The 15,254-nt window shown below is 49.2% G+C and overlaps 1 protein-coding gene across 1 annotated transcript in view; it reads left to right on the top strand.

The window, feature by feature from the left end:
• The window catches only part of Tti1 (TELO2 interacting protein 1), a 46,781-nt gene extending 33,476 nt beyond the window's left edge, over positions 1-13,305 (top strand). The window contains exons 6-8 of the mRNA XM_027945258.3: positions 77-281; positions 607-694; positions 12,611-13,305. Of these exons, the coding sequence (XP_027801059.3) occupies positions 77-281; positions 607-694; positions 12,611-12,794 (477 nt within the window). The 3' untranslated portion in view covers positions 12,795-13,305. The remainder of the gene's footprint in view (positions 1-76; positions 282-606; positions 695-12,610) is intronic.
• Positions 13,306-15,254: the final 1,949 nt, after the last annotated feature.

The following is a 15,254-nucleotide window of genomic DNA, read 5'->3' as shown; positions in this document are numbered from 1 at the left end:
TTGAATTACCAGGCATTCTTTAGCCCCCTTGCTGCTGTGGCGATTTCAGTCAGTAGACTGGGGACTGTTTCTGCAGGTTTTACAGACACTGGGAGGCAAGTGTGGTGATTTTCTACGGAGCCGGTTCTGCAAAGATGTCTTGCCAAAGCTGACTGGCTCCTTAGTCACCCAGGCGCCCATCAGTGCCAGGGCTGGACCAGTTTACTCACACACGCTGGCCTTCAAACTGCAGCTGGCTGTCTTACAGGGCCTGGGCCCCCTCTGCCAGAGACTGGACCTAGGTAGGTACCAACACATGTCATTGGGACACAGAGCTGCAGTGTTGTGTCCCGCAACCCACACCCCCCGACACCTCCCCACCACAGCCCCCCATGCTCTGCCTGGTCCTGCCATGCTCCCTCGCCTCCCCTCGTGTGTGCCCACTTCAGTCTCACTTTAGCCTCATCGGTCTGTTTACCTTGATGCCTTCCTGATTCACAGGGTGGAATGTAGAGCTCAGGGAGCCTTGCCTCCCTGTGCCCATCTCCCCCCCGACAGCCATTGGTTGCTGCTTGTCCCAAATGAAGTCTGAGGGTCGATGCTTTGTTTTGTTTTTCCTCTCTGCAGGTGAGGGTGACCTGAATAAAGTGGCTGATGCCTGCTTGATTTACCTCAGCACCAAACAGCCCGTGAAATTACAAGAGGCTGCCAGGAGGTACGTCTGCTTGATCACCCGCATCTCTTTACGTTTGTTCTAAATTATAGATGATTTGCTAATGGCAAGCAGAGTTGAGGCATCTCTGCTCTTTTCTCCCTCTCCTTGCCAGGTTAAGATGATTTCTTTAGCTGTGCCAATGCTAAAAATGGTATTTTTACTAGATGCCTTTCTCTTTGCAAGTAATCTTTTCCTCTGCTGCAGTGTCAGCATCAATTTCAAAGGGGCAAAAAGCAGAACCACCATGTGGTGGAGGGGCTCTGCCCCCTTCCTGGTTAGAGGCTGATTCACCTCTAGGCCCTGTTCCTGGTGACCCTGTGGTCCTGGCACCTGTCCATGCCTCAGCTCTCTCCAGTTCAAAGTAAAAGCTCCAGGTTACTGATCTGCCATTCCCAGGCCCCACAAGGATCTAGGATGATGGGAAATTGCATGCAGGATTGGCTGTGTGTGCCAGCAGCACACGGGTGCTGTTTCTAGAGTCCACACCACCCATCTGGTTCTAACAGGAATCTGGGACCCAAACAATAGCAATGACAACTGCACAGGCCTTGTCTAATTCTGAGATGACATGATTCTGATTTCTAAGAGTTTTGACCATTCTTATTAGAGAAGGGCTGTGTTACCTCTAATAGAAGAGCTAGTAGAATTTCCACTTCCGTGAGTACTAAGAGATTTTTCTCCTAAGCTGAAACTCTGAGCACAGCAGCTTGAGAGCATCCCCAGACTTGAGAGTCAGTGCATTCTGGCCTCCTTTCCCCAGTTCTTCTTTCATTTAGGAGCAGCAGTGTTCTAGAGGTATCCCCTGGTGCCTGCTGGGCCTGGACTATCTGGCCTGCCAGCTTCATGTCCCTGAGCAGAGTCCCTCCTCCTTCCTGGGCTCCCGGGGACAGTGCCCTGAGAACCCTTGCTTGGGGAGGAGTTGGGAGTCACCCCATTCCCTTATAGGCTTCTCTGGCTGGAATGGGGAGAACCGTCTTGCTCCCTCATAAACTTGGTACTCCCTGGGAGTGACGGGAATATCTTTTTGAATTGATTTATTGTCTTTGCAATTTTTGCTATTGATTTCTCCAGTAGCCTTTTTTTTTTTTTTCCTGTTCCTTTTCTATCACATCACGTAGACCCAGAACCAGTGATAGTTTCTGGAGCACAGGGGTGCATCCCAAGGAGCTTCCTATCCCTGGCATCCCTATTCCTTAAAGAACCGACTTGGGGTTAGCACAGTCTTCTCTGGCAGTGCCCCAAAGCTGATAATGCTGTGATGAATGAATTTATCGTGAAGTAAATTTTCTTGGCTGCCTGTTAAGACCAAGAGTCACACAGCTCTGATCTCACCTCCCTGGCCCATCCTGCTTTCCTATACCCACCACATCCCATCTTTCAAGTTTAGAGCCATTAAACAAACTAATATTCATTATTCATTCTTTTTTCATTTCTGATTTTCTTTGCCGCGGCTGAACGCAGTTAGGTTCAGGATCAGACTGTGCTGAGTCCCTCGGTGGCGTCTGGCGCCTCTGGGGAGGAGAGAGCGGCCCGGGCACCACTGCAGCGCTCGCTCTGCTTGCTCCCCAGCATTCCATCAGGCCCTCCCTCTGCAGCAGGGGAGGAAGAAGCAGGCTTGATTGCTTCACACACATCGCCTGCAAACTTATTTTGAAGTCAGGGGAAAAATCAGTATTGTCCTTGATCAAGAGCTGATTTGGCATCTTGATTCAGAAATTAATAAGCTCTCTAAATGGGAGAAGAATCCTGAGACAATAGGAAACTTGGTGTCTGTGAGCTGAATTACTGCCTGAGAGAGGGTGATGGTGGGCTCATTAGTGCGGGGACAATCACACCCGCTGGTACTGATGAGCCGCGTCTCTGAGCAAGGTGGGGTCCCCACCATCCAGCCAGTTTATCCTTAGTTCTTTTTCCTTCACACTCCACATATATTAGCACGAGTGAAGCCCGTCTACCTTCTTGCAAAGTCACTTAAAACTGCTTCTCTCCTTCTCCAAGCACAGTGTGGGCCAGGCACCATCACCCCTCAGCTGAACAACCACAGAAGCCTCTGTGCCGGTCCCCTATCTTTACTCTTGCCCCTCCTCCGTATTCTCTACACATCGCCAGTGACATATGCACCCACTCTTTTGGAAGAAGAGAGAACTGTTGTGTGCAGGGAGCCCTGTTGTTGGGGTTTACAAAAAGCCAATCCTCCACTTAGTATTGAGAAGAACCAGTCAAAGTGCTGTCCAGAGATGACTGGCTCCCTCTGAGCTGGTGCAGTCCCCAGCCGGCTCCTCTGTCTGCCGGAGGCTGAGGGAACCTGTGGGAGCAGGTGCTGCTCAGAGGCCTCCTGCCTTCTGCAAGGAGGTGGATGAGCACTGTGGTCTTTGGGCCCCTCTGGCAGGTGGGGTTAGGACCTGAGGCCGTCATCATGTTGGAGTGGAGGCAGACTTGGCCGCTGCACGGAAATCCTTGATGTATGCATTACAGCCATGTTTCTCCTTCCTCTTGTTTGCTTTTCCTGGCTTCAAAGAATGACCAAGCCTGTGTTTGCTTTTTTAATTTGTCATATTAAATATAGCCTTTGTGGCAGGCTTTTACGTCCAGGCTGTAAACTCTGGAAATGGAAATTGATCAGGGGGTGGTTGATATAACCAAGGCTGTAAACGCTAAGAACAGAGATGCCATTCTAGTTTAATGCTTTTATCTAGTGAATGTGCCTTGTAAGGAGGGGGCATAAATCTTGGAACTTGGGGGAGGTGGGGGGCGGGGTATACCCTTGCTGCTTGTTACCACCAGGTGTCACTGTTAACTGGAGATGCCAAACATAAAAACAAAAAACAACCAGCTCCCCAAAGTTCATCCGGTTAAATAACTTCAATGGATAACGAGCAAATCATATTTAGGGTGTGGGAGGAGGGGTCAGTATACCGGGAGCTGTAAATAAGGCAGAGTCCCTAAGGGTAAGCATTGCATTACAAATAACCAGTGGGATCAGACACACCCTCTTCGCAGCCCAGTGCAGAGGCATACTTAACTGATTTTAATTCCCAGGTGTCCCCAGAAGCCTTCAGGATATGTCCCAGCATGCAGTGGGTCTCCACAGTTCTGTGCCTTTTCTGACCAGGGAACTGTTCCCTTCCATACATGAAAGGAATTTGAGATGAAAGAATATACCCCAAATTTCTGTTTTTCTTTTAAGCAAGTACATGCACTCAGCCAGGCTCAACTCCATTAGATCCATACTCCTTGGAAGATTCAGTCCCTGCCCAGCACATTCATGATCGAGGAACAAAACCTTTTGACTGCTTGGTCTCTACCAAGTTCTACTCCCACCTGCCAACCCCAGAGCCCAGCTAGGGATGCAGGGCACCAACAGCACAGCACCCAGTACCCGCCTGGCCAGAAGGTGCACCAGCTGGCCAGGCGGGTACTGGGTGCTGTGCTGCTGTAGTCCTCCATGTGTTGGAGGAGGGGCATTGCCTTCTCTGCTTCCTCTGCCCAGCCACTGTGTATGAGAGCAAAGGCAGCAGTCTTGGAGTTGGACAGACCTAGGTTCAGATCTTACCAGCCTTTGAAGGAATGGCTTAGTCTCCTTGCATTTCATTTCCTTCCTCCGTAGATGGGAGGTGACAGTAGCATCCTCTTCATAGGGTCTCCGTGTGGGACACGTGCTTTGACCTGTCCAGGAAAGTCCCTCAGTGCTCACTTATTCTGCGTATCACTGAGGAGGCTGTATGTTCCAGGCACTGTTTTAGACACCGACAACAGAGAACGAAGCCTGTGCCTCACTGTGCCTGTGTTCTAAGGTACTTGCGTGCAGGCGCACACAGGGCGGGCTATATGTATAAATTTATCAAATTCGTGTTATGTGTAGATTCCACACACACCCACCTGAATGCAGCGTCACTTGCCAGCCTTCTGAGTCTTAACTGAAACCTGAGCAGGAGTTTTCACTCAGAAAGGTCTTTTTCATGTTAATTGTGCCACGTCTTCCCACCCCCTCTGCGCAAGAGTGGGACAGGTTGGAAGGTTCATTTACTGACTGACTTCCCTGCTCTCTTTCTAACAGTAGGATCCCCGCCCATCAAAGAACCAGCGGTGCCTTCAAACCCTGGACAAACACAGACTGGCACAGGCTCGTCCATTTTATCCCCGTCAGAACCCAGCTCCTGTCTTCACCCACACATAGGCCTATTATATTTGAATAGATCAGGAGCCACAGAGGTGATCCGTTAGCTCAGCCGAGCTTGAAATGAGTGGCTTATTCCCTTAAATGGTGTGGGCAGTTTGTTTGAGGTTGGGCTACAGAACTGTTTCCCCTTCAGATTGCACCCAGCATGGAAATGAGGGCACTTCTAATATTTTTCCTTTTGACACTTGATTAATAGTTGACAAATCCAGACCCAAGTAGTTGGCTTTCCTATTATCCATCTTTTGACAGGCCTTCCTGCTTTTCTCTTCAAGGCCCATTGTTCTAAAAATACACTCAGATCTGAGGCTGTTCCCTGTGCATATATAGGCCTGATTTCATGGTGTCAGAGAGAAGAGACATCTGCCATGCAGATTACAAACAAAGTGGGTTGCTGGGTTTCAGATCTGAAGGCAGGGACCTCGGTGCTGCTTCAATCAGATGCTACCAGTCCTGTCCCTGCTTCCTCGGGTTGTCATGTGACTGATAATCGACCACCCAGTGGGGTGTATTTGCAGATGTACATGCAGTGCTGGGTCAGGAACAGGATGCCCTTGATGGCAGATCTTGCCTACCAGCTGCGCTGCCTTCGCAAAGTGGATTGCAGTTATCAAAAGCCTGGGCAGACCACAGGGTAGCCATTTTGCCCGTCTGTCGTCTGTCTTGAACACCTAAGAGGCTGTCATGAATGTGATAATCTCAGTACCAAGCAAAGTAGCCAGGAAAATGGCCCAAGTATCTTACTATGTGGGCATTTATTTCAAAGATTGGTGGGAGGTGCTGAGGTTGAACCCAGGGTGTGAGACACGCGCTCTAGCACTGAGCTGCATGACAGACATACAGTAAATACAGCCTGCGCAGTCACTGCCGCCTCTTAGGTGCTCAAGACAGACCATTTTTATTGGATCTCTTATTTTGAGCCAAGCACTGTGCTGAGAGTTGAAGATTTCAGAGATGAATACCAAGTTAGAGCTGGCCTCACATTGGTGTTCACTCCAAGTATCAGCTTTCTCGTCTACAAGACTGAAGTAATCCTACCTATTGTTTTCTATCTAATACAATTATTATAAGGTTCAGTAAAATCATGTATATTCATTTTTCAACACAAGAAATAATGCCACAGAGTGAAAAGTCAATAATAGTAGTTGTTAATCATTATTTAAACTTTCTCCTTAATTCCGAAAATGACTTTGGGGCATCTTATAAACTAAATGTGTGCAGTAAAGAAAAAAGGAAACAAGCAAAGGACTTTTTTAAAAGGAAAAACAAGAAGAGCAAAAGCAAGGTGAAGCCAGAGTCAAGGTGGATGTGTAAAATGCAGAACTGGAAGTGGCTCTGCAATCCCTAACAGACAGCGAGGGTAGAAATGTCATCTCTTTTGCAACTTCCTGTGAACACTGGCAGAAGAGCTTAGAAAAAGAAAGCTCAGTAAGCAGCACAGCTGTCCTTGTTACTGAACCTTAAGAAAATGCCTCCATGGTCATCTGGGAAGAGCACAGGGCGCCATTGTGACTAATGTCCTCAGCATCCTTGCAGTAAATACAGAAGGGCGCTTCCAAGAGCCCTTAAGTCTTAAGGCATCTTAAGACTTTGCGCCAAAACCCAGCTGATAGGAAAATGTTTCTGAGAGGAGGGGGCAAAATATGTGAGCTGCTACCCGGACGCCCGTGTGTGCAGGGAGGCCAGGAAGCCACTGTGGCCTGAGCGCAGCCAGCCAGTGCCAAGCCCGGGTCTGTCAGCACAGGAGGCTGCTTTGAAATCAGTGCCCAGCAGCAGCAGCACCATGGGGTCAGGCTGGGAAGCCTGGAGGTTGGGGAGCTGACCAGATGGAAGGGGCTGCTTTTAAATCCAGCCCAGTGGGATTTAAACCCTTCTAGGCTCTGGCTTAGTCAATTGTCTGTAACAGATTGGGCCTCTCAGTGCCATATCCTTTTAAATATGCACAAGGCAGTGGAGTCATTCCACTGCATTTATGACACTTTGTCTTGTGGTACTTTCAGGGCACAATTAGCATCATACACTTCTATTGGTGTTTGTGGTTTTAAATCCTGTCCTTGTTGCATTTAAATATTTTTAATATGGGTCTCTGTGTGAGTATGCGTGTTGGAGTTAGATCGATAGATGAATGATTTTGAACACGTAAATATAGTTAAGTCTAAAGAGTATGTATAGCTGCAGAGGTAATTGGTAGTATTTATTTGGAAAGTAAATCGTTGCTTCCAGTCATAATCCTCCATTTCCAACATTTAGAAACAAAAAAACGACCTCCGTGCAGGGGAAGATAGCTAAATTGAATAGCAAGAAAGGACAGGCTTGAAATACTGGTTAACCAATGAACCGAGACCCATTAGAGTAAATTACTGAGTGTGGAAACATAGCCCCACCACTTGCTGGCTAGGACACGTCGGCACCCTGAGCATCCATTTGTTTAAATAGCAACACAGAGCCTCATTTGCAGCATCGGCGTGCACAGAGTAATGGGAGAAGAGGTGGCCAGAGAAAGAGGGCGTGGAGGCTGTTCCACCAGCACAGGAATGACAGGCGCGCTCGAGTAACACTGTGGCCTTGCCTGCTTCCCGACAAGTGGGTTTCTTTCCTGATCACACTTACTTGTGCCGGTATAGAGATAGCCTGTGTCAGGTTCCTAAGGAGACAGCCCTAAGTAACTTCTTTAGAAGCCCCAAATAAATAAATAAATAAACAGATCACAGAGCTGCAAGTTCTTTACCACTGGCATTTACCCTGACAGCTCATGAGAGCATTTTATAAATCCAGAAAGAGACAAGGAACATCGGACCCCTCAAGCAAGTAATTGACAGAGAAAGAATAGCCTGCTGCCAGGGAGAGCCGGAAGCCCCACGTTTCAGTTACAGTTTATTTAGCCTTGCTGGGCCTTGATTGGCTGGTGGTTTTCTAGAGTTCCTTTTGAGCAGATGTTGTCTAGACAGAAATGGTGAGGACACACTTTGTACTATGTGCTTCTGCAGCAAGGGGATTTCTGTTTGGTGTCGCCATGTTGTGGGAAGGGGTACAACCCAGCACTCATGATGGAGAACTGCTGTGGACCCTCAGAGCTGGAAAGCACCTTAGCAGTGGTCTAATCCACACCTCTCTTTACAGGGGAGCCCTGTCCCTCCTCAGGAATCCTTCCCTGGCCCCACCCACATGCTTCCTAGGATGGCCCTCGCCATATTGCGACATGGGCCTCTGTGGTCCGTCTGCCTTCCCAGCCAGACAGGTCTGTGAGACCAGAACCTCTGTCTATCCATCTTTGTATCTTAAGCCCTGGCATAGAGCCTGGGCTGGACCAGGTGCTAGTAAATATTTGATGAACCATGAAGAGATAAGACCCAAACCCAGCTGTGGATTCCAGGAGCACATTCCCCACCTCCCCAGGCCCCTCACCCCAGCTTGTTCCCTCCGAGCACCCCAATACCATCCTGAAGGAATGAGCAGCTTCTGTTGTTTGGGCATCTGGAGTTTATTAGGTACTTACTGATACCCGTCAATTGTAGATGGGGCTGAAGTGCAGGGAAATGGCTGCCTGCATGAAGTGAAATTCAATAAAACCGCATTTTAAGTGAAAAATCAGTATAAACACCAGGCTTCTTTGCCATGGAAACAGAGGTTGCTTAGAAACTGCCTAACGGTGAGTTCTAAATTTTTTAAAGTCAAGTTATCATTTAAGCTACACGGCCCTACAGGTTATTGAGAGATAATCACTGGCCTCGGGACACATGGAGGCATGAGGCTCAGCTGAGCGCCTCCCTGTGCTCAGGGGACCAGGTAATCTCTTGATAACTATGCTTCCCAGAGCCACTCATTTGGGCCTGGGGGAAGGAGAAAGAAATTTTTGTTCATCAGTTAAATAGTGTACATATATTTTTTAAAAGTGTTTCTCTTTGGCTTTGAAAAAAGATGGAACTGGTCATTTGGGCATGTTCAACAGACATCTCTGCCACATCTCGAGACATATTGGAACAGTTCCCAGGTCATTACCCCAGTCACTTCAAAGCAGAGGTCCTGCCTTTGTCTTCTGACTTTCAATTATGTAGAACTGGCCTCCCAGGACTTCAGCTTTTGCTTTGGGCTCTTCACTCTGAGAGTCCCCTCTTCCCAGCTCAGGCTGGCTAGGAACTGGCCTCAGAACAAAATGGGAGCCAAGTTTGGGACAAAGCCTGGCTTCTGAGTGCTCAGACCAGACCTCTTGGTCCTCAGGCTCAGCTCCCAGGAGTTAAAGCCAAACAGGGTCCTGGTTCAGAATTTGTCGGTGTTTAGAGTTCAGCAGGCCGCGCGCCTCTCACCCAGCAAGAGCGCAGCTGCGCCTGCCAGCCATCTGCCTGCATGGCACGGTGTTTGCGCCCCACCTCAGGCATGTGGAGGGCAGAGAGTTCTGCGTTTGTTTCTTCCTGAAAATAATAGGTGAAGTTAGAACCCCATTGGCTAAGAATCAGGACCCCCACCAAGGCAGCCTGGTGGAGTTATGAGTGAGACAAAAGACAAATGCTTTGCCCTTTTCAGAGTGTCTGAGAGGTACCCGTGGCGTGGCAGTGCTGCTGTAGTTGGTAGTGATAATTATTCCTTAGACACACACACAGTCTTCTCTCTCTCTCTGGAAAGAATGGTGTTTTCATTATACACTTCAAAGTGTTTCCCCGCACTTCTCCTCAGAGCCTCAGAATAAACCTGTGGGGAGGGTGGGCCGGGTGTGGCCATCCTCCTTTGGAAGAAGAAGAAGCCGGTTCAGAAGGCTAAGTAATCTGCTCCAAGCCTCAGAGGTGGGGGAAGGAGCTTGAGTTGTTGCCTGCCGTTCTGGAGCAAAGAAATGAGACCCAAAACAATTCTTCCAAGAGTTGGGCTCTTAAGGAATAAAAAAGGTGAACTTGGCACACATTTTTTCTTTGCTTCCTGTTAGCATTTTATTTGGAGATCTCAGGGTAGAGAGAGGCTTCTTGCCATTTCCTTTTCTGCCAAAGAATACAACATCCCATTTAACATTTTAAAAAGGGCTCAGAAAGTGAACATTGCCACCTTTTCATGCCACATGAGTCAGAGGGCACCATGACTGAACTGGGCAGTGGCACCGGGCGTTGCCACTGTTGCCGCTGCGTTGCTGGGTGTTGCCCAGATACAAACAGTCCTGGAAGCGGGGGTGCCACCCAGAGCTGGAGAAGGGGTTCCAGTTCTTGAAGGGGAAAAAAAAATCAAATGAAAGCATTAGCATTCTAACAGTCTTTGGCACCAGGGAAAACCATCTACTGTGTCACGTGTAAACAGAAATCTGCCTCTTGTTTGGGGTGCGTTTTTTTCATCATTTCCCTTGCCACTCTAATTATCAAAGATATTTTTGTTTTTAAACAAAAATTGTCTCCCACGCAGGCCCCATCTCCTTTCTGCGGTGAAGTGGAAACAATGAATTAGAATATTCTAATCACTTCTCCAGCAAACAGTGTGCAGGTTATAAACACACGATTATCCTAAGCACAGGAAACTAAGATTGTTGGGGCACAGAACAGGCCGGGGAAGTGTTTGAAGTGCCCCCTCGCCTCCCTGCGTGCCTCCCTTAGTAACCTCCTTCACATCTGTCTGTCAGGCCCAGGGGAGGAAGCAAAGCTGGCTTCATAAGACCCGAATCCCCTAAGGGCACAGGTTTTTCAGATTAATAAAATTTAGAACCAGAAATTTACTTTTGGCTGACCAGCATTTAATTCCTGATTTGATGCTCAAAAAGGATGCTAGGGGCTCCCAAGAGTAACTGTCAAGAATAAATGGGGAGGGGGAAGTAAAATACCATCCATCAAATGGTACTATGTGCAGTTGTCCCTTAGTATGCGTGGGGGTTGGCTCCAGGACCTGCCGCATTCACCAAAATCTAAGAATGCCAAGACCCTTGTATAAAATGGCACAGTGTCTGCATAAATCCCGCACACATTCTCTCCCTTACCTTACATCATCTCCTGATGACTCACAACACCTAGCACCGTGTGAGTGCTGTGTGAATAGTTCTATACTCTATCATTTAGGGAATGGTGACAAGGAAGAAAGGCCATACCTGTTCAGCATGGACACCGTGTTTTTTTCCAAGTAGTTTCAATCCACGGTTGATTGAATGCACGGGTGCAGAGGGCCGAGTGTAGCTTTAGTGGTGAGGGGGGTTCGCGTGTTAGGACTTGATCTCTGTTTCCTACTTCATCGAAACCTTGAAGAAATGAGGATACCAAGTCCAAGACAAGTGTGATTTCCTGCACCTCCGTAGCTAGTGATGTCACAGCATGAACCCTGTTAATATTTCTTACTTTTATATATATCTATAAGTATAGATTATTGCATAGTACTGGGGGTTGAACCCAGGGGTGCTTTACCACTGACTTACACCCCACCCCTTTTATTGTTTATTTTGAGATAGGGCCTCACTAAGTTGCCCAGGCTGGTCTTGAACTTGTGATCCTCCTGCCTCAGCCTCCTGAGTCACTGGGATCACAGGTGTGCACCACCATGCCTGGCCCCTTATACCTTTCCTGATGATAAGCAACTAATTTCTCCTTCATATCCTTTCATGGGATGTAAATATTCCAGAGAAGGATGTCACCTTAAGTCATTAGTGAGCCACCAAATAAGCCAAAGTCACATGAAAATGAGGGCCTGTTTAATCATTGAATGTTTACTGAATGCTTATCATGGGCCATGCCAGGTGGCCAGGAATAGCAGCAAGCAAAATGGCCAAGGCCCTTGCCCTTGAGGAGCTTACACTGTGAGGAAGGGAAATGGTCATAGACAAGCCGCTAGCATGTATGGGAAGGGGCAGCCACCTGGACAGAGTAGGACAGCAGTCCCACTAGCAGGGGATGCACGAGCTAAGGCAGCAGGCCAGCAGGGAGGGCCTTATCCTTCCTGGGATTGACCAACCAGACTCCAAGCTGCTGTGGGAGCCTGACGGCCAGGTGTGTGAGGACTGCCCGCCATAGTGGCCTGGGTTCAACTGATGGTTCAGAAGTAGGAGTTGACCAGATAAGAGGCAAGGGCCACGTAACCTTGTAATCTCATCCTTGGCGTTTATGTGGTGGCCCAGGCCCTTGGACACTGTTGTAAGTCACAGGCAGGCCTCAGCTGGTCCTGTCCCTGGAAAATAAAGGACCCTTTGCCAGCCTGTGGAGCGCTGCATGATCTTTTGAATCTAATTGCTGTGGGCTCTTCTCCAGGGAGCCCGAGCGTGTGTCGGAACCACCAAGAATCCAGGACTCTTCATGGCCAGAGAGGGTCCATCTGTACAACTGAGCAGCAAGACCCTAGAGACAAAGACCAGAGGCTAGGACAGGAGCCCATCTGGGTCTGACTCACGTGCTTCCTCTGTGGTCCCCCATCGTGCCCGAGCCCTTGGGGGCTTGTAATGAGGGGTGGGCCCTGTCATTTTTCTTCATTTCAAAATGCCAGCTTTAGACTCCAAAACTCAGCCCGTGTCTTTGCCAAGAGCTTGTTGAGTTGTCAACATTGTCTGCTCGGCCTAATTACTATTTTACTCTGTGTCAGTGGATATGAAACTGTTTACTTTGATTCCTGTTGGGCTTTGGGACCATCTGATGTCCCTGTCTTAGGAACTAAAGTGGGTTCCTTGTGCTGTTGGAGCATTTGTTATGATCGAGTTCTCAGCTCAGTGAACAGCTGCCGGGGTGAAGGCAGCACCCTACTCCACCATGCGGGCTCCCTCCCAGACTCACCCTCACTCCTGCCTCTCCCCACAGCGTCTTCCTGCACCTGATGAAAGTGGACCCGGACTCCACCTGGCTCCTCCTGAACCAGCTCCACTGCCCTCTGCAGTTCACACCCCCCCACACCAGCCTGCGCCCTGTGCTGCTGGGCATGGCCTCTGAGCAGCAGAGCCCCTACGCCAGCAACGTGCTGCAGCTGCTCCGGGAGCTGCAGTGACCTGCTGCCAGCCAGAAGGTTGGCCAACCCACCCCTGCTGGAGGCGACCATGGTGGCCGCAGAGAAGGCCATGAAGGTGGAGCAGACAGCCAGTCGATTTGTAAGTTGATCGATCATAACTGCCTAAAAATTGGATTGAAGGAAAGTGGCTGGCTGTTGTTCATGTTCCCCACATCAGGTTTTCAGATGACACTGTTGGGCAGCCCTAAGGACAGCACCGCAGCCTACCGCCTCCGTGGCCCCATCTGCCTCCCGGTCCCCCCCCCCCACACACACACACACACCTAAATACTTAAGGACACTGGCACTGAAGTGTACTGCACGTGTCCTCTGAGCCCCCGAGAGCCACATTCAGGATCACACATCTAAGACCTTCTGAGTACAGCCCTGCCACAGATGGGTCCCCTCCGTCTGCACACACCACCCTCCTCAAATGATGAGAAGGAACTCGTTTGCTGGACCTAAACTGTTCTTTGGAAGAAAATGAAATAAAGGCATTTCTTGGATGAAAGGGTGATCAAGAGCTCTCTTTGAAGTTCGCTATTTAAGTTGGGTGGGGTTTTTTTTTGGGGGGGTGGTAAGAGTTCATATTCTTGGGTGGCTAATACAGAACCATGGGGTCAAGTCCAAGCAGTGCAAAGCCAAACAGTAGAAAGGTCCCCTCCCTCCCTCCCCAAGGCCACCACTCAGGACAGTTCTGTGCGTGTTAAGTGAGAGATTCATTACTTAATTTTTTACTATGGATGATAGTACACAGACAGACGCCCACGGGCGTCTTCACTGGTTACCAGCTCATGGCCGGTCCTGCTCCATCTATCACGGCCCACTTACCCACCACCATGACACCCTCAGTTATTTTCAAGCAAATCCCAGCTGTCTAGACTTTCGAAATGTATAACCACAATACCATTATCATAAAAAAATTAAGAGCACTTCTTTAATATTGTCAAGTATTCCTCACTCAGTGTCTAAATTTCCCGGCACATTTGAATCTGGATTAAAATAAGTTCTGTACATCCAGTTCTCAATGTGTCCCTTAGTAGAGCTCTCTGGTCCCCTCCACTTCTGTTTCCTCCTCCTTGTAAGTTTTCTGGCGAGGACACAAGGTCAGCTGTCCCAAGCTTTCCCCGCATCTGGATTCACTGACTGCGTGGCAGGGTCCTTTCCCGGGCTCTTCCTGTCCCCTGTGTTTCCTGTAAGTTGGGAGGAGAGCAAGACTCCTGCCTGGGTTTGATGTTGTCCTCTTGGCTTGTTTTCTGGACTAGTCCTCCAGCGCTGGCCTTCCTCACTGCCATCAGGAGGTCTGGAACATCTCGTTTCTTTCCGTAGTTCTGGTTTCTTCCTTTCGTTCCTCAACCGTGAGGTAACCTGGAGCTCCTGTTTATTAGAAAAGGCTAAGAAGATAAATACTGGATTTTTTTTTTCCCCTAACTGAGGGATTTTACAGATTAAGTAAATTGAGATCCCAGCAGGGCTGGGAATGTAACTCAGAAGTAGAGCACTTCCCTAGCATGTGCGAGGCCCCGGGTTCAGGCCCTAGTACCTCAAAAAAGAAATAAAAAATCTCCCCCCCACACGGGCGTGTGCACGTTGGAAGACCCCAAGGGTAATGAGCATTCCCTCACCAGATGCGTGGGATGCACCAGTTAGATGACTTGCGTGAGTGACATAGGTAATTCCCCAAGCTCTACAGAAACCCAAAAGGTGATTGGCATGGGCACACCATGGAGTCAGGGTCCCCAGCCACTTCTGGAGAGGAGCTCTGATTTGCTTTCCATCTCCCCTACCAGGGCAGTGACATATCCATCTCAGGGGGAGGTGGCAGCAACCAGGAGGTTTCCTCCTCTCTGGGCTTCAGTTATCCAGCTGGAAAAGTAGAGGGATTGGGCCGCAGGTGGTGCTCTCAATCTTTTGGGTCTGGGCCCCTCCAGGCATCTGATGAAATCTGAGGACCTAGTTCCTAGAAACACGCTCCCGCTCCTCCCCCGTCACCCCCTGGAGGACACTGCATCCCCCAGGCACCATCTCATCTGCTGGGACTTCTTAGCTGACCTCACAGTTGTATTTGCAATTCCAGAGACTTCACCGTGACCCCCCTCAAGAGACCCCATGTTAAGAGCCCCACAAGTGCTCACTGCCGTGCAGCTCTGTCGCAGCTTTGAAGTTCAGGGATGACTTCCTCTGGGAAAGGAAGAGAAGTGCCCTCTAATTGATGGGATCGTAAAAGGATTCAGCGCTGCTCCTAACTCCACCGGGGACACAAAGCAATAAGCTAACTCAATCTCTAATGGCAGATGAGAAAACGATCACCACATAGCTGCTCCCTGCAAGATTTAAGTGGCCTACCTTTCCAGAGTGGCGGGGAGTGGCAGGCCACAGTGGTTCTCAGAGGCAGGGGCATATGTGCAGGCACATCTGGATAAACCTGGGCCCTGCCTGGGAAAGCTCTCTGGGAGATCA

This window comes from Marmota flaviventris, chromosome 2 (assembly GCF_047511675.1).
Source record: "Marmota flaviventris isolate mMarFla1 chromosome 2, mMarFla1.hap1, whole genome shotgun sequence".
NCBI lineage: Eukaryota > Metazoa > Chordata > Mammalia > Rodentia > Sciuridae > Marmota > Marmota flaviventris.
The sequence above is the reverse complement of the archived record's forward strand: the minus strand, read 5'-3'. Positions and strand labels throughout refer to the sequence as shown.